This window comes from Parambassis ranga, chromosome 1 (genome assembly GCF_900634625.1).
Source record: "Parambassis ranga chromosome 1, fParRan2.1, whole genome shotgun sequence".
NCBI classification, from domain to species: domain Eukaryota; kingdom Metazoa; phylum Chordata; class Actinopteri; family Ambassidae; genus Parambassis; species Parambassis ranga.
Window position 1 is genome coordinate 6072770 of NC_041022.1, and position 22934 is coordinate 6095703.

General features: G+C 41.6%; 3 protein-coding genes across 4 annotated transcripts; all 3 read left to right on the forward strand.

The window, feature by feature from the left end:
- The first annotated feature begins 1574 nt into the window (after nt 1–1574).
- Nucleotides 1575–10818, forward strand: cp110 (centriolar coiled-coil protein 110). Its single transcript, XM_028412563.1, has 10 exons — nt 1575–2079; nt 2414–2539; nt 2657–5048; nt 5242–5369; nt 8165–8266; nt 8745–8861; nt 8961–9065; nt 9235–9351; nt 9899–9981; nt 10156–10818. Exons 1-10 carry the CDS (start codon nt 1942–1944, stop codon nt 10310–10312), a joined length of 3465 nt encoding a protein of 1154 aa, XP_028268364.1. The 5' UTR covers nt 1575–1941; the 3' UTR covers nt 10313–10818.
- Nucleotides 10819–11088: 270 nt separating this feature from the next.
- On the forward strand, nt 11089–14845 carry sirt7 (sirtuin 7). Its single transcript, XM_028411323.1, has 9 exons — nt 11089–11259; nt 11400–11537; nt 11866–11970; nt 12046–12116; nt 12217–12388; nt 13007–13243; nt 13323–13403; nt 13497–13603; nt 13840–14845. The coding sequence occupies exons 1-9, from the start codon at nt 11155–11157 to the stop codon at nt 14042–14044; spliced, it is 1221 nt and encodes a 406-aa protein (XP_028267124.1). The 5' UTR covers nt 11089–11154; the 3' UTR covers nt 14045–14845.
- A 456-nt stretch (nt 14846–15301) lies between these two features.
- On the forward strand, nt 15302–22326 carry pcyt2 (phosphate cytidylyltransferase 2, ethanolamine). Of its 2 annotated transcripts, XM_028411523.1 has the most exons (13): nt 15481–15615; nt 16165–16338; nt 17272–17360; nt 18156–18317; nt 18423–18574; nt 18642–18683; nt 18772–18910; nt 19017–19099; nt 19340–19417; nt 19761–19826; nt 20725–20790; nt 21134–21222; nt 21305–22326. In XM_028411523.1, the coding sequence occupies exons 2-13, from the start codon at nt 16307–16309 to the stop codon at nt 21420–21422; spliced, it is 1116 nt and encodes a 371-aa protein (XP_028267324.1). In that variant the 5' UTR covers nt 15481–15615; nt 16165–16306; the 3' UTR covers nt 21423–22326. The 2 variants fall into 2 exon arrangements, with proteins under 2 accessions (XP_028267238.1, XP_028267324.1); XM_028411437.1 differs by lacking the exon at nt 16165–16338 and having other exon boundaries at nt 15302–15615.
- The last annotated feature ends 608 nt before the right edge of the window (nt 22327–22934 follow it).

A 22934-nucleotide genomic window follows, 5' to 3' on the forward strand; every position in this document is an offset into this window, starting at 1 on the left:
TGTCTTCCAAATTTGATTTTCTTTTTGAGTGTGAAGCTGGACATCTAAACAAATGAGGTTAAATATTACTGAAGTTTAATCCTGACACGGTCAGCTGACAGTGCTGACCTTCAGTGATTATCAGACAGAGGGCAGATTGGTGGCTTTTCATAACAGTTTATGAGCTTTAAGACACGCTGACCTTATTTTCCGCTGCCTGTATAGGGGGGGGGGGGTCATACCCTCCATATGATAAGATATTTCATCACAAACCCGCACAACCACTCATACTCCAATCTATAAATATTTTACAGAGGGTGGTGCTGGAGACACATCTGATAAAAACCCATTTCCATTTGTCCCCTCTTTTTACCTTTGGGTTAACTCCACACTGGCCAAACCCTTCTTCCTCTAAACATCCAAGTCTTCTAGAAGGTGCAAATAATTAACTCTTTATCGCGGCAGCTTGGCCAATCAGTATGCAGTCATTCAGTTGTTTTCCTGTCTAGTGAATCACGCCACTGGACTCTAAAAGCCCTTTCACCCACCACTGATCCAGATCGATGAGAGTAAATGAACCGAGGATTCCTTTGATCGTGTGTTTGGTATTTTCATCAATAATAATGTTTGCTTCGCCTCCCCATGTTACCCCATCTGCTGCTGTCTCTTACTCTCTGCTACCCCAGCCCACATCGGTTGTACACTCTTACTCAGAGTTCAAGTTTCACGTGAACTTTTTTGTTGCTTTTCTTTTTATTGTAACGGTCTCCCTCTTTAATTTTTTTTTGAGCCATCAGTCCAGTGGTTGCTCACAGGAGCTGGGATTTTATTTTGTGTCTTTAAAAGTATATAATGGTCAGTTTAAAGCTATAGAAAAGTAGTGAGTTTGTGTGAATATGGCGTAACCTATTCTGAAAAGCCCTTGTAATAGAAAAGTCTGTGTTTTGTAATATTTCTGTATGGGGTGTAATAAATTATTCTATGACAGTACTTTCTATGGGAAAAACTTAAAATGTGACAGTCTTTGTAAGTATTTATCTTCAACTAAATTATTGTACTTTTTTTGCAATTTGTAGATAGTGATGATGACAAGGTATTGGTAATCATGAAATTAACTGTTTCATCATCATCGGTCTGATGCATCTTTTAATTTATTGATGTATATACTGTACGTTTGTTGATAAACAGCTTACTTTATTTTGTATATGACCAATAAACATGTTTTAAAAATGGAAATGTGGAATGTGTATTTCGTGTTATTGAAAAATCATCAATGAATCAATCAATCACATACTTAATTTAATTGCTATTAGAATATTTTTAGTGTTAAAACATGTTGTTTATGTGTTTTGTTGATACAGTCAGGCCTGTAGGGGGCAGTCTCAAGCTATCTTCAGCTCATTCTAGTCAAACAAATAAAAACACGTTGCATTATATATACTAAAAAAATGAAATTGTAATGTTGTTGAGGAAGACAAGAACATTAATTGTTTGCAATATAATATATAATATTGTGATTTTTTTTTAAAATATATATATATAGGCTACACGTACACCCGTTGAATCCATGTCTGGATCCACTCCGGGTTCTTGTGAAGGCACCTCACCGGTCTCCCAACTGTCACCGTCTGTTGCTCCGGGAGGAGAGGCGGGTAAAACTGTAAACACTGATCCATCCCGCTGGAGACTTTTGTTTGGTAGCTATCTGGATTTCATTGTGTAGCTTACCAGGCCAAAAGGAGCACACTATAGCCGCTCCGTGTTTGCTACGATTCATTCTTTGACGTCTTTAATCTGTTTGTAATGCGCGCACAGCAAACGTCATATTAGCCAAGTTAGCAAGTTAGCTTGCTAGTGTTATGCCTCTAGCAGCTAGCGTTAGCAAAGATTAACTTATTGTTATCATTCGGACGACCTTAAAACGACTCAGCGTTACTATCTACCGGCTACTGATGAAACGTAATGGAGGACTACGACAAGTTTGTACAGCTTCGACTTTCCCTACTGAGTAAAAGTGAGGAGGAAGAGGAGGAACAGCCAAGACCTTCATCTGCATCCTCTCTTATCCGCTTCTATGGACGACCCATCCTTCCTCCCTTGGTACAGCATAATATTTATCTCCTAATGCCCGAGAGTTGTGACAGACATACTAAAACACTACTGGAGGCTGTACTTCTTTGTTGTGTAGATAGATGTACCTGCCGCTATGTAGTGTGTGTTTTAAATAACAGTAAGTTGATCATTCATGAAAACAGGCCCGATTGTATGCAGTTCGGTGCCTTTTCTCTCTTCATGACTTTAATATAAGTTATGTAAGTTTTGGGCTGTCGAAAATTGTCATACTAGGAAGAGAAATAAGCAGAAATATTGATAACAAAACCATTTTCAGTCATGTTGTGCATGATAATTTATGTCTGCTGTGTGTTGATAACAGCTTTCAGGGAAACAGAGAGAGGAGATGCAGCGACACAGAGATGAAGCACAGAAAGCTGCCATCAACAGAAAGCTGAAAGATGATCCCAGAATGGCGTTTGTGCAAACTATTCTGCACAGTGTTCAGGTGATTTAAGTTCTCATAAAATGTTTCTATATATATGTTTACTTGGTGAAAGCAGCCATATGTAGATTTTATGAAATGAAAACACATTCTCTGATTTCTGACTTATTGTGTACGCAGCTGAGGAAAACACCAACCCTGGAGGATTTGCTTCAAGAGTCGGAGAGTAACACCAACAGCGGATTTCAGAGTAATGCTTTCGTTGAAACAAAGGATAGCCTTTCACCATCCCCTGTAAGGAAAGAAAAAGATGTTTTTCCACCACTTACATCAACAACATATAGTGCCTTCTTCGCATCTCATGTGACAACTCAGCAACATCACCACAAAGGATGCCTTACTGAAAAACCTAATAGCCAACAAGAATCACCGCCAAGTTCCTTTAATGGGGCAAACCAACAGTCACACTCCTCAGGTTACCTAACCTATGAGAATGTGGATGAGGGGAGTGAGAGCCGTGGCTTTGGCTCATCCACCAATGTTTACAACATGGGTGGGTTTTTCCTTCACAACACCTCAAATACAATCGCCAAGATGCCAGACATCATTAGCCATCCTCCCATAGATGGAGAGGAGTTAGAGAGGAGTGGACTTGAGTCATCTTTTGGGAATAACTTCATAGAAGTAAAAGACATTCATTCAACCTCATTTCAGGAAGATTCAGCCATATGTGACCATTTACTTGCAGAAGAATCAGACGGTGCAGAGCATGACATTAACGAACCCTTTACTTCAGTACCTCAGCCTAATAAAGAGGGAAACTTGGACCAAACTGATGGCTTGTACAGTTTGTCAGAAAAAAGTGGCTTTTCAGACAATCCATCAGAGACAGTAGGCACTCATCAGTGCCCAGGCATAGAACTGCATATTCAGCATGACCCCAGGGAAGCAGCCAACCAGGTAGACATGGAAAACTCAGAGCCATCTGAGGAGCCTTATCGTCTGAGCCTCCAGGTCCTGCTGAAGAAATCTCAGGAGTATCGGCGGCGCCAGCGGATGCTTAGGAACCAAGCCAAAAACACTAAAATCCAGGAGAGAACCCAAGAACAGCCAAGAGCAGAGGCGGAGGAGCAGAGCCTCTCTGATAAGGAGAACGACGAGTTCCTTCACAAGGGCACCGTGACTGCAGAGGGAAAGAGAACTAAAGAGAGGAGAGGCACATTTATCCCGTCAATGGAAACATCACCAAAGAAATCCGGGGAGAACGAGATAATGAAAGAGAGTGAGCTAGTTGGTAAAAAAATGAATGTTACACATTTGACAGAAGATGGAGATACAACTTTTAGAAATAAGCTGAATACTTCACAAGAGGTCATGAGAAAACCTGGACAAATCAGTGCCTTCATCCAGCAACAGCCTACTGCACAAGATGCCTTTGACCTTACCACCAGTCCAACAGGAACAGGGAGATATTGCACTGTCCCAACCCCAAACGTTTGTACGAGTCCCGTTCACTGTAAAAGCAATGACAGTGTAAAAGATGGACACGCTGCTGATGGTGCAGAAACCTTAGGCGGAGAATTCATCGTTAGTACCTGCTTCAATGGAGACCACATGGCTGGAGAAATCAACCTGGGACATAAAAACAGCCACACAGCACATAACTCCTCTATGAATCTCGTGGTTGAAGAGAATGTGACAAGTGTTTTAGCTAAGAGTTCACAGCACATAGATCAGCTTGAGTCAAATCTGTGCAGTCTGAAGATGCTGATCTCAGACCTGGAGTCCACAGTGAAGGAAAATATGGACAGTCGCTGTCAATCTGAGAACAACACGCCAAGTGAGAGAAGTTTTAACGGCATTAAGCACTCTGAGCAAATAAGAAATGATCAGCATGTGCAGTTGGGTGAAAATGACACATGGGAGGAGAAGCAGAGGGAAAAGGATGATAGCAATGATGCGGAGTGGCTAAAAAGACAATCAGGACTTGAACCAGCTGTTAGTGATGCAGTTAACTTCAGTGAGCTCAACCTGCACAAAACCTTCCCTACAGAGAGTGAAAGAGGAAAACCGATGTGTAAAGAAGGCCTAAGCAAGCGTTCCAGACAGCATGGTGGCTTTAAAAAGCAGCTACCTACTAAATGTATCTTATCCGTAGCACAGCAGATGCACATTCCTGACATATTCCGGAATGCACCACCTGAAACCGGGACTCCAAGTGAGGTGTCAGTGCTCTCAGACACCAGCAACCATCTTATGGACAGAAAGAATGAGATAGCCACAGAACGTCATGATTCTATCTGCTCGCCATCTCTGAACCAGTCATATGATGTGGACAGACCATCTTGCCAGTGGTTCCTTGAAAGATCAGAATGTGACGTGATCTCACAAGGTCATCTTGTCCAGAAGACGGATCTGACTCCTGAGAGCGAGGGTGAAAGTCAGGGAGGACTGTCCAAGGTCAAACGACGACTGCTCATACAGATGACAGAAGACAGCCAGGAACGGAGTCCAGACACCAGAGGAGGAGGAGGAGGCTCTGTGGTCAGACACAACTCCAGCACTCCGAGAGGTAAGACCAGGACAGGGAAGGGCAGGCCTGTCCTAACATAAGCCACAGGGGGACACAGATAATGTAGGGTTTCCCTCAGCTGAAGACTGCAACCTGTCACTGTTATATTCATGTTATATAGGAAAGGTAAATAAAAAAAAAATATTGTGGAAACTTGCAAAATTCATTTAATACATTCCTTTGTTGTCTTTAGCTGCTATGAATTGGCATGAAGGTCACAGCAGTCAGAAGAATAGGCAGGAGCAGCTAAAACAGGCCCATGCTGCTCAGGTCAGAGCCATGCAGGAGGAGCATTGGAAGCAGCAAGAAGAACTACTACAGGTGAGTCTAAGTGGAGTTGATTCATATTGGATTAATAAATAAATGTAACTGCGGTTTGAGGATCTATATACCGTTTGTGAATCCTAAAAAGCTAAAAAAACCTGGCAAGTAGATAGTGTTTTTTTGGGCAGCAAACAAACTGAATATATTTATGGTGTGTAGCTTTGCTCAGTTGGTGGCAGTGTGGCACACAGGCCACCCCTGTCCTTTAAGGAGTTTCTTCTTAATAAAAAAAATAAACATGATAAATATTCATGTGTCGGCAGCCAAAACTGATTATGACAGCTCATCCTCACTGATTGTTGTAGTAATGCAACACTTCTCAGCATGCCGGTTTCCCAGATGTATACAAGCCATACATAACAGCTGTCAAGGCTGTGATGGAAAGATTTGTCAGCACAAATAGAACTCCAAGCAAAGCTGCTACATTTCAGCTCTCAAAAATCCAGTCTATAATTAGACTGTAATGTGAAAACTACTTGGGTCAGGCTGGCCCCACTCTAGACGAGAACTGGGCAGATTTCAGCCCCTCCCAAAAATCAAGCGAGTGTTCCTGATCTCAGGCTAGTATGAACCACCCAAGAACTGCGTGTAATAAATGTCAAACGTTTAAAATAGTATCCAGACAAAAGCCCTTCAATCTCCTTGCCTGCCTCCTCATGAGACCACTTGATTTCATGTGTTAGGGGTAAGTCTGTGATTTTAAGTTAGTCAAACTCAGCCTCAGAGACAGGTTTTAAGCAGAGCAGAAGCAGTGCTCCACACCTGAATGCCCTGTCTGCAGGAAAAACTGTCAAATGCACCCAAATGTACCAAAGAAGTAATATTTCTTTATCCGGCGTAAAGGCTGGAAAAACCCTAGAACCCTGTTTTGAAATGAACTACTGCCATAGCTCATGGTTGTACTCGCATCTGCTTGTCAGGCAGGACGTTAGAATATGATACATAGGTGGCTGACACCAAATATGTCGCCCTAGGGCATCTGTGGTTTACAGTGCAGCAAGGATAAACAGGGTTTGTTTGTTTTTCTACACATCTTACGGAGGGGAGTCATTTTCTGAATTTATTTTCACCTGCAATGTTCAACGTTTCTGCTTAAAGATATACCTGGTGATTTTCCCATATTGTTAATATTATTCTGCCTAAAACCAAAGCCCCTGTTGCCGAAGCCTGATGTGTCCTATATAGCTAATATAAGCCTATTATTGTCCTCCAGAAACACATGTGAGTGTAGTTTATTTCAATCTGTGCTGTCAGACAGATAAAATTTATGTTAAAGAAAAGTACAATTTATTCCTCTGATTGTGTTGATGATTAAGAAATAACTGTAGTATTTATTGTGAGCAGTTGGTAACTGTAAAAAGAATCCCGACCTTCTATTTGGAGTTCTTTTTTTATATTCCTCTTTGACCTGCATGTGAGGAGTTTTAATTAATTATGCTCTAAAATTATACAGAGCAAATGAATAGAACTCACAAAATTCCACATTTCTGAAACACCAAAATAACCACACATTTACTCTGTCTCTTCAGAAACAGAGTCATTGATAATTCCTCTATCCCATTGGCCCGCTTCTTGCATTAGATTGCATCACGTATTGCTGTACAGATCTAGCGCTACGTAATTCCAGCACGGCAACCATAATTCACTCCACCAAGGTTTCTGACTTCACCCAAAGTCACCTATGAGAAATTAAAAATTAATGTCCAGCCTAGTGGTTCCATCTTTTTTAAAAATGAGAATAGGCTTTGAGAGTTTCGAACCAATTCACTGAGCTATGATGTAATATTGTTTCTTTTTGAGACATTTGAAACGCTTGGGCACTGTTCCATGTAGAGGCACACACACACACACACACAGATACACACACATGTTGTGTCGCCCTACCTGTTAGAGTGCGTGTCTGGAGACCTGGGTCGTGGGCAGACTACAGACATCTGCTCATTACAAGAGACCTTCAGACTCTCCCCAGTAAAAAAAAACACACACAGGGATTCTACCATAAATGTTTCATTACATCCCTAAGAGGCGAGCTGGCATGGTTGCCTGTTTCTGTGTATGTGTGTGTGCGTGCAGGCACACATGCAAGACTTCAAGGACGCCTGCTGTTCTCTGGCAACCAGTGCTTGTTTCTTCAGCTTGTGTCTGTATTTGTTCTTGGCCAGTGTCCTTGCCCTGTTAATCACAGGCTCTGTTTAATTTATGTATCCTTAACAACAATATAATTAACATAAGCTGGTTAATAAAAAGACTGCTTTTTGACTCCCCCCTGTCCTTCTATCAACTGGGATGTGATGAGAGTGAGCTGGCTGGACTCTCTGGCAGAGGGAGGAGGGGATCGAGGGAATTGACACAGAAAAGGAAAAGGATAATTTGTTTAATTCATGAGCGTCTGTGGTTAAGTGCCAGATCGTCCCGCTGAGTGCCACCGCTAATGGTCCCTTCTTCTCTCCCCCCCCCCCCCCCCCCCCCTCTCTTTTTTTGTTTTGTCTCATACCTGCTTCAACATTGTTTTTACTCTCTGGCTGTATTAATTTTCTGCATCTCTCCTCCTGTCTTGTCATCCCTCTCCTCCTCTGCTCCCCCTCTCATCTCATCCCTCTTCCCTCTGCGCCCCGTCTCTCCCCCCTTCTGTCTCTTTCTCTCTACCCTCAATTAATTTCTTCCTCCTGCCTCATTTGCTGTCCTTTCCAATTCAATATTTTCCAACCTTGCCTGCTCCCAAATGCACGCCTGCACACACACACATTTCCTCTTTCCTCCTGTCTGCCTCTCTCTCTCTCTCTCTCTCTCAGGCGTTGGCAGTGCGTTACCGTCTCCTTCAGAGCGTGTCCTTCCCTTGCTCTCTGTCAGACTCACGTCCTGGGGACACCATGACCTTTTCTACCTTTTCTCAGGTACCATCCTACCATTACCTTCATATTTGTCTACTAATGTCAGTGATACCTAAAGGTTGTTCTGCTCACTCTATTCACCTCTAGTCGTGTCAAACAGTCCCCCACCTCACGTTTTAATTCTCATCAGTAACCTCTCTTTATCTGTTATCATGCTCGGATAACTTTTCAACACAGCAGCTCAGTTTCAGTTTGAATACCTTTTATTTAACAAACATGCAACAGCTCTAGAATCAACAAGTGAGTGACAGCACATCAGCTGCTTATTATTCTATCATAATGATGAGTCCACTTGCATTAATGCACTAAACAGATGCCAACCAGAAGACCTTGAGAAGCTGCGTGGGAAATTAATTGGTTGTCATTGATGGAATTAGCATTCTCCTCTCTCTCTCTCTCTCTCTCTCTCTCTCCCCCTCTGGTCTTCATTATTCACCCCTCTCATCATTCGTTCTCCCCTCATCCTCCTTCTCCACCTCAGCAATCCAGCCCACCTCCGCATCGCTGCTGCCACCTGCTGTCAGCGGCTGTGAAAGGTTTTCTAACTCGCAGGCTGCTGAAGACTGAGAGAGTTGTACAGCTGGTGCGCACCATCAGGGTAAGTGGAGGCAGCAGTGTCACATCTGTCTGTAGTAACACACCGTTGTATTGACTCAGAGTGGGAAAACGCTGCAAATTTGTGTTTTTGCACATGTAGGACACGCAGCAGTTTTTGCAGGCCTTCCAGCAGCAGAGCCATGGCAGAGGAGAGCTGCTCTGTAGCAGACAGGATCTTTTATTGCAGGAGAGAGTCAGTCTGCAGGTATGAAAGCAAACACATGTTGTAAACACATCTGTTAACCTCCCTCCTCCTCTCTTCTACACTGTCAGCTCAAACTGTTATTCGCTCCATTAGCGGTTACCACAACTGGTACTTTGATGCACGCATTCATTCAAGCCATCATCTGCTCTTCAATTGTTTGCCCCTCCAGCTGCGCGCTGCACGTTACGAGGTCCATGACGTATTCTTCAGCCTGTCAACCAGACAGCAAATGCAGCTGATCAGCTTGGACAGAGAGCTGGCGTGGGAAAGAGAGCTCCGAAGACAGGTAAAGTTTTAGGAGGCTGCTGAAGGAGAGCCAATATACAGAAATATCATGAAATCATTTACTTGTATATGTGAACTCCCTTCTTTTAAAATGTATTTTGCTACATATTGTAGATAGATGCAGTTTACTTTGTAGCCAATTATTAGACTCGGTTGCTCATTACAGTGAATGAATGTTGCATTCACACATCTTTTTCTAGACTTCTAAATCTGAGTCAAACTTTTGTCTGCCAAAAAAGTATTTTTTTATTTTTCTCAGTTCTCAGTGAAAGTTTGCCTTGAATATGAATATGAAAATAATAACATTCTTTGTTTTTTCACACCATGATAAGAGTGACAAAGACATAAATAATATTAAAACAGCTTCATTGTACTTATGTAGGTATGCACAGTGCTAACAGACTGATTGGCTAGCCATTAGCTTTGTAAGTATCTGGCTGGGTAGAGGTTATTATGTAATCTTATTATGTAATGTATTGGTTTTAAGAATGAATCTGCATTCTAACTGCCATCTCAGTTGTAACTAAAAACAGTTTCTGCTTGTTTAGAGTGGGCACAGCGGCCATCCAAGAGGAAAGAGTACTCTGTCAGCTGCAACAAGGAAATCGCTGGAAAGGAAAAAAGGAGTGATGTGAGTTTTTTCTTGTGATCTTTAAAGCTGTGGATATCTTAGAGATAGTATGTCTGAGGCACAGCCAGCTAAAATACCAGCTGTTAGCTTAATTCTGTAATGAATTAAAATGATTCCACTAGAGATTAAAACAGCATCTTTGTTTGCTGCTAAAAGTCCGTCTCCTCCCTGCAGGATCCAGAAAAAGACTGCTGAAGGGAATAGAGCGGTTATGATGAGGGCCGGACCGAAGCCTCGGTTCCCTGCTGAGAAACAGCAAGAAACCAAACGAGGGCAGTTCAGAGGAAATTCTCAGAGGATCCCCAAGAGCACTTCCTCCTCCAGACCTTGATGACACTTTCCTAATTGGCCCCCGTGAGGACTCCTAACAAGGGCTCTCACGATCACATGAATAGTGTATTACTAATCATTTGAGAATTCCAAATACAAAATCCAGACTTGACACAAATTGAAGCCTGTTGCTGACTAGTGTATTTTTTTATTTCATGTCTGGAGTGCTAAGAACATTTCACACTCTCACAGGGTATCTGTTATACAGCTAACCATATGAAGACAGTTTCTTTATGTGCCTGCAACCAAACACATCTCCGGATGTATTAACCCACTCAAACAACCCCTTTTACAGTTTTGTGTTCTCAGACTTTCCCAAATGTTGCCACGTCCACATGTTAGTGTTGATGCAAAAACTTGAAGATTGTTACTTCCTAGTGTTCCTAGTGTTGCCTTAAAGTGTGTACTGTAGCAGAATCAAAAATCAGCCAAACCACACTCTCTTTCTGTTTTTTAAAACTTTTTTGTATGTTATTTATTTGGTAATAAATGTTTCTTAACACTAAATTGTGTAGTTTAATTTTTACCGTTAGAGGTTTATTTTTTATTTTTTTTGATATGCATGAGTGACTGTATTTGGCTTCTGCAACAGTGAAATTTCCAAGCTTGGGATGAATAAAGTATTTCTATTCTATTCTATTTTATTCTATTCTATTCTATTCTATTCTATTCTATCGTGAGATCTGATTAAGTTATAGTCTCCCACCAGCAGGTGGCGCCGCTCTGCCTTTTTTTTTTCTTCCTGTGTTTATATGGACAACTTCCGCTCCGGTTGTCGTTGGTCACTGGTGCTATGAGCTTTGTTTTGAATAGATAACGACTTCTCAGCTGATTTCTCACGGGATGGCAGAGGAGGCACACGCCGGTGCTACCTCGCGGACGGAGCGGAAGGCTCTGGAAAAGGCCAAAATATTACAACGGGAAAGCGAGAGGAATATTTTTAGGCTCGTAAGTCGATCAAACCTGCACATTTAGAGCTGCTAGTGCCAAGCTAACATGCTACATTAGCAGCTAAACTGCTGTAGCAGTGTAGCCTGTGTTGTTACTCAGCCGGTGAGTGTGACTTGGTTCTCCTTTTTATTCTGAAGGTAGGACAAGTCCTGAAGAAACCAGAGGCTGAGCGGTCAGAGGAGGAGGCGTCGGTGCTGCTGCTGCACAGGGACGCCGTGGAGGAGCTGTGCAAGAGACAAGTCCGCAGAAATGTGCTCAAGAGGAAGCAGGAGGAGGTGAGAGTCACAGGCCAGCAGCAGGGTAACCGGACAGAGGGCTTTTACTTGGAGAGGGCCACAGTGGTAACCAAAACCAGGACAAACTGGTGATTTCGGTGGTTTCTTTGTGACAATCATACAAAGGCACAGTTGTGCTTGTACTTATGTGCAAGTAATGCACTCAAGATAAAGGTTAAAAAGTATGAAATCATCCACCTAAAAGTGTTTGATTTTGTGAGTAACTGTATTTATTGTGGGTGGAGTATGTTTATTAGAGAATGGAAATCTAAAGACATTTTCTTGGCATAAGCTTAAAAGCCTCTTTGTTTCCCTCTTCTGTTTGCAGCTGTTTGATGATGCTGAGGAGTTGAAAAGTAAAGTCAGGCAGCTTGCAGTGGCTGTCAAGCAGGCAAATCACCTGGTGGTTTACACAGGAGCTGGTATTAGCACAGTATGTCAGAGCTTCATGTCTTCTATATTTTTGTTTTAAACTTTCATGCCACTGATTCATTGTGTTTGATTTCAGGCAGCTTCTATTCCAGACTACAGGGGCCCTAATGGAGTGTGGACACAGCTCCAAAAAGGACGAACCGTGAGGTGAGACAAGAAGAAACATGGTGTGAAATTTACTATGTCATTTCTCCTAACTTAACTATTTTTTTCTTCTGTGTTTTATTGTATTTTTCTTTACAAACAGCTCATCGGACCTAAGTAAAGCAGAGCCGACCCTCACACACATGTGCATTAGGACGCTCCATAAGGAAAATCTGGTGAAACATGTTGTGTCTCAAAACTGTGACGGGCTTCACCTGCGTAGTGGTCTACCCAGGCACACCCTGTCCGAGCTCCATGGAAACATGTTTATTGAAGTAAGAGACACACCTTCTAAAACCATACACACGATTCTGGAGTTTCAGTCTTGTTATGTGAGATTTCTATTAATTGGATAGTCTGGTTATTTTCAAACAGAATTTGAAGTTTGTTTAGAGTGCGACATTTCAGTCCAGCTATCACACTTACCTACCCCTCAGTTAAGATTATCATGAAGAACCTCTTTAGGTCGTCAATGCTGTCTCACATAGTGGAGCTTTTTAACTGTGTGCTCTTGATCTTCTGACTCAATTAACTAAATAAAATTCACTAATTGAATAATTGAGTAAACAAATATGGAGTGTAGAGGGGAGTATCATCAGCAGTGTAGGATCTGTATGGGTGAGTGAGCAATGTGGGTGAAGCGATTGAAAAATGTCAAACAGACCAGAGCTTAGGGAGAAAGTGAGGTTGACTGACAGCAGTCCTGATTTGACTGGACTTAACAGATGCCATGACAGCAGTACCTGCATATGTTACCGTGATGTCAGCAGCTGCTTCTACAAAACATAATGAAGTAAAGGTCCTTTAGATGTATGACTTTGCTTATCATTCATTCATTCTTTTATATTAACTCTGATTCATCCTGACACGCCTGTTTGTTTTTCTGTCTCTAGGTGTGTACATCTTGTTCCCCGGTCAGGGAGTATGTTCGCTTATTTGATGTGACAGAGCGGACGTCGCTGCACCGCCATGGGACAGGCCGAAGGTGCAGTCACTGTGGTGACGAACTGAGAGACACCATCGTCCACTTTGGGGAGCGCGGGACCCTGGAGCAACCTCTCAACTGGAAAGGAGCTGCTGAGGCTGCCAGGATGGCAGACGTTATCCTCTGCTTAGGCTCCAGTCTCAAGGCAGGTTTTAAAATGCACAGTGAGCCTGTTAATGTCTTAGATTGAACAGGTTTGGACTGAACATTTTTCATTCTTCTAGGTGCTGAAGAAATATGCTTGTCTGTGGTGCATGAACAGACCGGCAAGCAAAAGGCCCAAACTCTTCATAGTCAACCTCCAGGTACACTTAATTTGGTCCTTTTAAAGGGACTAAGATGTGACTGATGTTGTCATGTATGGTCGATGGCTAATTATGTGTAAACTCTTGTTTTAGTGGACACCTAAAGATGATCTGGCTACATTGAAAGTTCATGGCAAATGTGATGATGTCATGAGGCTTCTCATGGAGGAGCTGAACCTGCAGATTCCTGTGTATGACAAGTAAGGATCACATAGACCTAGTGAACATGTATAATTAAAAAAAAGTCTCATACAATGGGTAAAAATGCACTTCATTTTCCCTCAAAGATACTAGTGCTAAAAGCTTAAGAAATGTCAGATACAATTGTTGAAATTGTCAAACACTGCACTTAGAATTTTCTCTCGTACAAATATGTACTAAAAACAGAGGGAACATTTTTCCCTCCGTCTGACTGTCAATTCTTCTGTCTCATCAGGGTGGACGATCCCATCTTCAGTCTAGCTACCCCCGTGCGGCCAGAAGAGGTGAAAAGTCATACCCGGGAGGTCATCACTCCCCCTCATGAGCTGGAAGAGGTCTCTTATGCCCCGACAGAGCAGGCAGACAATGTCACATCTGTGCAGGGGGGGTGGTTCGGACGGGGCTACAGTAAAGGAAGGAAGAAAAAGAAAAAAGCATGATCGAGAGAACTCGAGTGTTTACATTGTGGCTAAACATCTGTCCCAGTGAGGACAGGTTCATGGTGAGGACACATTGGACTTTAGGTGCTTGTTGATGTACTGTGTGAGTACATATGTGTTTAAATGAAAAATATTTTGTATATTTTATTATGCAAGTGTTCTTCTTACGTTACTATATGTATGGCAGCTGAGCCAGCTGGGCTAATGGAGCCAAACGTTAGCCGAGTGCAACAAGCACAGCATCATGAAACCATGAAATTATTATACCGAAAAAAGGTAGAGAAGATTCTATAAAGAAGTAGCAGGAAAAGTATTTCCTTACTAATGCACAACTTCTGTGAGCTTTAATTATACCAGTATGAAGAATATTAATGAAACACTCCAGCAGCATCTTTCACATGATCATAAATGTTTTGTTTTAACATGGCTTATGTGTGCTGGTGTTTATTTATAAGGTTTACCTAACATTATTTTCTGAAGTCTGAAGATTGACTGCTGTAGCCCATCCTCAGGTTTACAGGCTATGTAGTACAGCTACTACTACTTGGTTTACTGAAATCGTTTACATTTTTTTTAATTGTTTTATTATATTGTGTTTAGTTGTGTATCATGTTAAGTTACTGATTTTGTAATTGACTGGAAGCAGACCGGGATGTTGTCTACATTATTTTGTCTCAGGAAAATCATGTAGTATTAAAAAATCACGTGTTGTACCGTACAGTGTCAGAGGTTATAACAGGACAGACTAGCCATGATAAGCTACTGTTCAGCATTCCCAAAACTGAAACCAGTGCTAATACTGAATGTGAAGACTCGTGTTATAAATAAATTACAATACTATCACTTTATGCTGTACTTTTCTTCCTTTGAATCTCCCTAATATTTGAGTGTCTTTATTAACACTCGGTACGCTGCTATTATTATTACATTACTTCCTAATGCACTGCCTTTCAGACCTAAATAATCAAGTATGGTCATGTATTTTTAAGTGAAAGAAGAGTGGCACCCAGCCCAGGTGGCACTGGGTGACATGCCAGGTGTGTCCTGGGCACAAACAAATCAATTTACCATTTACTATATATTATTATTTATTTTACTTTTATAAAAATAGTACAACTGGGGAAATACAGACACACAAAACAGAAAGCATCCAGTAAGAGTACTCAGTATTTAAGGTAAAGTACGGGTTGTACTCCTTCACCTGTCAATCGGGTTGTTGATAGGCTGACACATACCACGTGATTTGAGTGCTTGCGTAATCCGTTTGAGAGGATTCGTTCGATGTGACGTAGGGTTGGAGGCGTTGGCCGCTTCAGTGTCATTCTGTGCGATCAGGAAAGCCGGACCTCTGTTTTTAAAACAACCTCTGTGATTTTAAGGCTAAGCACTCGTGAACTTTACCTCTTGTGTTGCTTCTTAGCTTGTTTACCCGAAGTCGAAGAAATGATTAAAAACGGTCACCACGCCACCTGCAGCGACCAGCGGGATGAAGCCGGGTACTGTAAGCCGGGTGGCTCTGCGTGTAGCCCGGAGAAAAGAAAAAGGATAGTCCGTCTGTGGTGTGACGGCTGGTGAGTCTGTGTACTAACTTATTATCGGTTTGTTAAACTCATTTCATATCTTGTTGTCGATTAGTATGTAATACACAGCCGTAACTTGACTACCATGCCAATGCTAGCTAGCCTATTAGCAGTTAGTAACTTGGCAACAAGCGTTTAACCATTACTGCTAGCATGACTAGCTTATATAATTTAAAGTTAAAGCCAACGTCAGCCTGACATTAGTCACTAAACAATCTATTTGTTGTTAATTTAGTTGATACCATACACTGATATATGATAAGCAGCCAAACCCAAACAGCGAAGAAGACAGCAAGGTTATTCGTGTTACTACATGTTTATTAACGTCACCATGTGTCTACTGAGCAGCGAAGAAGTTGCACATGTCTCATATCAGTTTTTGTGGTACAATAACATGGAGTAGTTAAGGACAAAGTTCTCTCTGTACTCATACTAAGGACAATTGTTAGACAAGCTACAGACTCTTGCAGGCCTAACATAAATGCTTGGTGTATTTTTGGATGGTTTTATTAATATTATGTACTTATTCAATCACTTTAGGATTTGTTGTTCCAGAGTCACCCCGTGAATCAAACAGGCACATTGTTGTTCTGTTGCTGCCACACCTCTGTGGTATGAAGGACTCACCATGATCCTCACATGATAAACTGCAGCCAGACAGTCAACAGGCACTTCATTTGCAATGCATCCTGGTTTCCATTGCTACATGAGAACGTGAGCAAGTTGCTAATAGGTAGTCTGACATGGCCCCTCTCATGTGCTGAGTTATAAATATCTAACATAGTGAACAGGTTGTTCGGTGTAATGCAGAAGTGATATGCTGGTGTGGTGGGAATGGGGCTCCCTCTTTATGGAGGTGGCGGCATTTTAACACACAACATATAGTGTATGTAAATTTGACAGATGAAAAACAAGCTCCCAAATACAATAATTAATTGAAGCAGTTTTTCGTGTGCTCTCTTTCACACTAACCGCTCTGTGCAGTATGTCTAGGTGTTTTTTAGGTGTGTGTTTTGCAACTGTAGGAATGTGAAGCATGAGCAGAACTGCGTTTTCTTCAGAACCTGAACAGGCTTGACTGAAGAGTAGAGCAGCATCAGAATACCCAGTGATTACTTACGTCAACTTAAAATGCTACAGTGTTTCTAATTGTTTTGGTTTTGAAATATGTTGCAACAAGGGAGGAGTATTGATATTGACTTCCCTTTTAAAAGGCATGCCAAGGCAAACCAAACTGTCTGAGTTACTGAATGGCAGAAAGCAAATAAACACTAGCACATTGTAGACATTTGTTACTAGACTGTTACCTTTCTCCCGATAACCTTTATCAGACTGACCCATTCATTGCTGTGAGCGATATCAAACGCTTGATTTAGAGAAGGCACACACTGTGCTCCACTGTGCAAGGTTACAGTAAGATGAGAAAGAATCACATATGAATTTAGACACTCAAAGCTGCCCTGCAGGTTTTGTTTGAAAAGCATTTTGAAAGACAGTGATTCTGAGACCCTGCAGGGGCTTTAGGTGAAAAATCAACAGTTTCACAGCATCCATCCCATCCCATATTGTTGTGTTTTTATCTGTTTACCTTTGTCATATGTACTAACAGTACATATGACGTTGATTTGTGTTTTTCTGTTTTCACAGTTATGACATGGTGCACTATGGTCACTCTAACCAGCTGCGACAGGCCAAAGGCATGGGAGATTACCTCACTGTTGGAGTGCACACTGATGGTAAGACTGCCCACATTCTGATAAGGATATTTCTAGGAAATCTGTTTATTCTTTTTCTGACAAATGTCAGTGCCACCTTATGGCACAAGTCCATGAAGGTTTTCTAACTTCTTGATTAGAGCTGCCAATTACTGACGTGTTGCATGTCAAATGCTTGTGACCTTGAAGACTTTTTCCACTTTGCTTGGAATGTTAGGTAGAACAGCCATGTAGGAAGGTTTTAAAGGGATAGTTTAATTATGTATAAGGTACTTTTCCATACTCTGTGTGGTGCCAGCATGGAACAAGTTTAAACATTGGTATCTTTTAAATATTATCACTGCTTTATATTTGACATCAAACAAGCAGGGAAAGTGTTACCTTTATCTCAATCTGTGCTCTGTTTAAAGTCACCAGACTCAACATGTGATTTCACGTTGCAGAAGACTTTAGAAGTTACTGATCGACCACTGACTTGATCCGTTAGCTTGTGGCTGGTGTGCTACATCAGAGTCCAGATCTGAATCACTGTATTAAAACAATGTTTTTTTTAAATCCTGACTAGATGGGTCACAAAATGTATCGCCTATGTTTGAGAAACAAAAAGTGAGAGAGGCAGCGAAGTGTGGCCGAGAGGTGGTACATCATGTGTAAAAGAAATATTTTATTATGATTTTGAAACTATGGCAGAGCAAATTAGAGCATGGCACACCAGTCTATATAAACAATGGGAATTGAGCGGTGTTAAAGTGGACACCACCTTCATTGTTCAATACAACTAATAAGCAGTTTTTTCCCCCCACTCTTTTTTTTAAGCGGAGATTGCCAAACACAAGGGTCCTCCTGTCTTTACTCAGGAAGAACGCTACAAGATGGTGCGGGCCATCAAGTGGGTGGATGAGATAGTTGAAGGAGCACCCTATGTCACCACCTTGGAGACTCTGGACAAATACAACTGTGACTTCTGTGTGCACGGAGGTGAGACATTTAAAAATCACAACTTGAGTCTTACTTCAACACCTAAGAGTCGTGCACACTGGTGAGGCCTCCAGATGTGATGATGTTGTGGTGTATGATTACCAGATGACATCACCCTGACAGTAGACGGCAAGGACACCTATGAAGAGGTGAAACGTGCAGGCCGTTACCGGGAATGTAAGCGCACACAGGGTGTGTCCACTACCGACCTGGTGGGGCGCATGCTACTTATGACCAAAGCCCACCACAGCAACCTGGTGAGAGTGTGTCTTTAAATGTGTCGTTGTTTATTTTGCCATGAATCTGACATATTCCTCTCTGCAGGACAACCCAGATTACCAGCAGCACACAGACAACTTTGGAAAGGTACTTATCATGACTTTATATCTTATTATCCTGTGTTATTTTGAACGTGTCAGCGTGATTTATTGCTGTATATTTTGTTGTGTTCAAGGGCCCTAAAGGCCACAGCCCGTGGACAGGAGTGTCCCAGTTCCTGCAGACATCGCAGAAGATCATCCAGTTTGCCTCAGGAAAGGAGCCTCAGCCTGGAGATACCATCATCTACGTGGCCGGAGCATTTGACCTCTTCCGTATCCTCATCATGTGGAAATAACCAGAATTAATTTACCAACATGGCTGGAAACAATCGTTGTGGTTGTACATGTTGTTGTTGCCTTGACCACATGTTTTCTTCAGACATCGGCCATGTTGACTTCTTGGAGATGGTGTATAAACAGGCAGAGAGGCCCTACGTCATTGTAGGTCTGCACTTTGACCAGGTACGCTTTATTACACACACAGGTCTCAGCCAACAAATTCACACAAGACTGAGAAATCCACTCCACCCTGCTGAGTCCAGAGTTTCCAAGAGACACAATTAAAGCGAGTTGCTATGAATTGAAGCAACAGCACTTCAGATGTTATGGTCACATAGGATGTTATGGGTTATTTAACCTGCTGTATTCTCTCCTCTACATGTCAAATATAAAAGTACTCAGTAATCCATTCACTGTTTTCAGGAAGTGAATCGCTACAAAGGAAAGAACTATCCGATCATGAACATCCACGAGAGAACTCTGAGTGTCCTGGCCTGTCGGGTGAGTTAACACACACACACACACATGCACACACAGAGAGACACATACACAGTGTTCAGCACAGTGGGATGTATCTCTGCAGGCTGAACTTGGCTCTGTGCCTTTCATTCCTGCTGGTCAGCTATCAGTCTAGAACAATGAGTCTCTGTGCCCCATCTGCATTGTGTGTTTGTATTACTTACAAGAATGTAGCACAATCCTAAAACCACTACAAGTGCTGCACTCACTCACACTGTAAAATCATATTCCGGTCTCTTGGGTTTTACAGATACTCTTTAGTTAAATGTTGACACTTAAGCAGAAATACACTGACTTATCACAATATCATCCTGTGTGTCTATAGTATGTGTCAGAGGTGGTGATTGGTGCACCCTATGCAGTGGGTAAGGACCTGCTGGATCATTTTAGGGTGAGTGGAGTTTCTCTTTAAAACATATTTTTAAGACAAGTTCAAAAAAGATGCCAAAATGACTGAATAATAATTTTACATTAATAAAACTTTACCTTACAGTTAACCTGATTAATAATGATTGATGAATAATTGTAGAAAGTCAGCGTGCAGTCTGTGCTGAGAAACGTGGTGAAGAAGAGAATAAGCCATAATGCCACTTACAGTGTTGTGCATGTTGAAGCATGATTAATGGGTAGTGCCATATACAGTGACATTACAGAGACATTAGTGCAAGGGTTAGAATATGTAATAAAATTAAATGCTCATCATAAGTTAACATTTACATTGGCATGGCTCTATCTGCAAAGTAATAAAGAAGTTGTCTTTTTTGCCTTTACATCTGAAGTACAGACACTTTAAGGTCAATATAAAATGATGTGGCGCCCCCTTGTGGTTTGTTGAAAAATTAAAGGTACCATCAAATTAAACTTCTGATAGTGAGGTTTGCATTTAACTCTGATGTGTCCTTATGTTTAGCTTGAAAGTGCACTGGGTTCTTTTGAGATTCATAAGACTGAAAAGTTTACTACTACTACTTACTAGCTTTTAATGATGCTCAGTGGATTGTTGTATTTCTGTCTGTGTCAGATAGGTAGTTCATTTAATCTCTTGCCAAATATTCCTTTAAGAGTATCTATAAATTCTAAACCAAACCATATCCAGTCATGCTGGTTCTGTCTAATATACCGTCTAGATGAGTAATGTGTGATTATAATTTTCAAAAAGTTAATAACATGGGCACCATGGTAAGACCAAGGGTAGACACACCCGATGGAGCTGGTTACATGGTGGAAGAATTCATCTCCCATGGATTTGGTGATTGTTGGTTTAACCAGGTGTGTTTGTGTAACTGCAGGTGGACCTGGTGTGCCATGGCAAGACAGAAGTGTTTCCTGACAAGGACAAGTCAGACCCCTACGCTGTGAGTATATTGTCTGGTGACATTTTATGCCCCAAATACACACTGGTCATCCTTATTTAAGTGTGAGTCAGCTGGATTAGGCCTCTACACCAGAATATCTCCACCCTTCTCTGTTATTTTCCATGCTGTGTATGTGCATGCAAATACTCACACCACCGTAATATGCAGAACTTGGTCATTTGCATGCTGCAGTGATGTGTGCTCTAACATTACATCCCAGCAGTGGCAGTATGAGGTTCAATATCCATTGTTTCTCTTATTGGTTAAAAGCGTTTCATCGTCATTCATCGTGGATGATTTATTTTGGCCCATTTGGGTAACTAGTTGTGCGTTTTTCCCTCAGGAACCTAAGAAGAGGGGGATTTTCAGGACCATCGACAGTGGAAACAATCTCACCACTGACGACATTGTCCAAAGGATCATTGAAAACAGGTCAGGGCCTCCACCTTGTTTATCATCTCCATCATTCATTTTCTGTGTGATTAATCTAATGGTGTCTCTTTTCATTTCCCAGGCTGCAGTTTGAAGCCAGGAACCAGAAGAAGGAGGCCAAAGAGATGGCAGTGATTGAGGCGATGAAGAGGAAAGAGCAGCAGGAGCAGAGTGAAGCTGAAGCTCAGGCTGCTCATTAGGGAGAACTCAGAACTGTCCAGGTAGACTCAGCTTTAAAAGGTGGATTCGGCAGCCTGAGGGGAGTCCATGTCTCTCTACCCGTCCACTAGGTGCAAAATCCAGCAGCAAGGCAGTGAACCTCCATCTGTGTGGACCCCTCTGTCCTGAAGGTGGTTTCACATGTTAAAACAAGATTCAACTCGCAAAATCCCTTTACTGTACTGCGCTCCATCCTCCACAGAGAACTTATTTAATCTTTTGTCATATTGTGTTTTTGTCTGTCCATTCACACACCATGTGTACATGTAGAAGTGGCACGTTCAGTTTTTAACCATGCATAACTTATTGACAAAATGTCGGTGTCAGTTATGATTTTAGATTAATCATACTAGTTGAATTATTTTACACATAGACTTGTTGAATGTGCTTAATTTTCTGTGAAGTACTCGAATAATTTAACTGTGGATTTACTACCTGAATTTGCACCGTGTGAGTGTGTGGGTGTGTGTGTGAGTGTGAGTGTGTGTCAGGTCAGTGTAAATGACAGTAGTGCCTCATTCCTATGAATAGTGTAAGGGCTGTGAATTGTATCAACTCAGTGAGAAGTGTAGCTCTCGGTGAAGTTGTTGAGTCTGTTTTTCATGGAATGTGTTCTTTCTCATGAGACAATCAGAGAAGTTAAAGATTTGGGACCCAATTTGACTGTCAAACATGTGAAAGTGTTGCTTTTCCTGTCTGCTAACAGGGCATATTGGAAGTGACTGGTTAATAGTGTGAGACTGTGTGTGTGTGTGTGTGTTGGGAGGTGGGATTGTGGCAAAAGGGGAAATAATGTTATTAAACTGTGGACATTTTCACAACCTTCCAATCACTATATTACAATGTTTGGCTTTATTAAATAAATAGTTAATGCGGCTGTGTTAATGTGACGTGTGTTTTACTGCAGCGTAGTGTGTGTGCCGCCTGACGACAGAGAACTCTGTTTGATCAGCACATAGTCACGGTTCAATGAGGCAGTGAAATGAGGCCACAGCCGCTCAGAATCAACTCAATGCAGCCGGCCACTTCATTACAAATACAGCATGCCTCTAATGTGCTGTTTGTTTGAGAGCCCTGCACTTACTGCAGGTGTGCACTGTGTTTTTCACCTGTTTAAGTCATATTTATCGTCATATTTTAAACCAAATTACATTTATTAGACATAAGGAGATAAATAAATAAAAATAACAAGGGCCTATAAGGAAAAACTTTTATTTTACAATAGAGTAGATACAATTCTTAGAAAATTCCTAAAAAAATTTCTTAAGCACTGAAAAATGAAAAAAAATTCTGATAAAATGAATCCTTAACTTTCTGGATAATGCACTTATATATGTTTAAATTGTAATAATGGTGTGTTTCAGAAACTTTCTCTATCATGCACCTTTAAAACAATAAGATATGTTTTTTGTGCGGTACTCTGTTAGGATAATTGGAAACACCTGTGGGAGTATCGATCACCAGTATAGTATAGTAACTATGTACAGTACTTC

Excerpts from the sequence above, each read along its gene's own strand:
- sirt7 (XM_028411323.1), top strand. The coding sequence starts at position 11,155 with ATGGCAGAGGAGGCACACGCCGGTGCTACCTCGCGGACGGAGCGGAAG. Across the intron at positions 13,404-13,496 it reads TCTTCATAGTCAACCTCCAG|TGGACACCTAAAGATGATCT; the intron begins GTACACTTAATT and ends CTCTTGTTTTAG. Across the intron at positions 13,604-13,839 it reads CAGATTCCTGTGTATGACAA|GGTGGACGATCCCATCTTCA; the intron begins GTAAGGATCACA and ends CTGTCTCATCAG.
- pcyt2 (XM_028411437.1), top strand. The coding sequence starts at position 15,488 with ATGATTAAAAACGGTCACCACGCCACCTGCAGCGACCAGCGGGATGAA. Across the intron at positions 17,361-18,155 it reads TGTTGGAGTGCACACTGATG|CGGAGATTGCCAAACACAAG; the intron begins GTAAGACTGCCC and ends CTTTTTTTTAAG. Across the intron at positions 21,223-21,304 it reads CAAAGGATCATTGAAAACAG|GCTGCAGTTTGAAGCCAGGA; the intron begins GTCAGGGCCTCC and ends TTCATTTCCCAG.
- cp110 (XM_028412563.1), top strand. The coding sequence starts at position 1,942 with ATGGAGGACTACGACAAGTTTGTACAGCTTCGACTTTCCCTACTGAGT. Across the intron at positions 5,049-5,241 it reads CAACTCCAGCACTCCGAGAG|CTGCTATGAATTGGCATGAA; the intron begins GTAAGACCAGGA and ends TGTTGTCTTTAG. Across the intron at positions 8,862-8,960 it reads AGCTGGTGCGCACCATCAGG|GACACGCAGCAGTTTTTGCA; the intron begins GTAAGTGGAGGC and ends TTGCACATGTAG.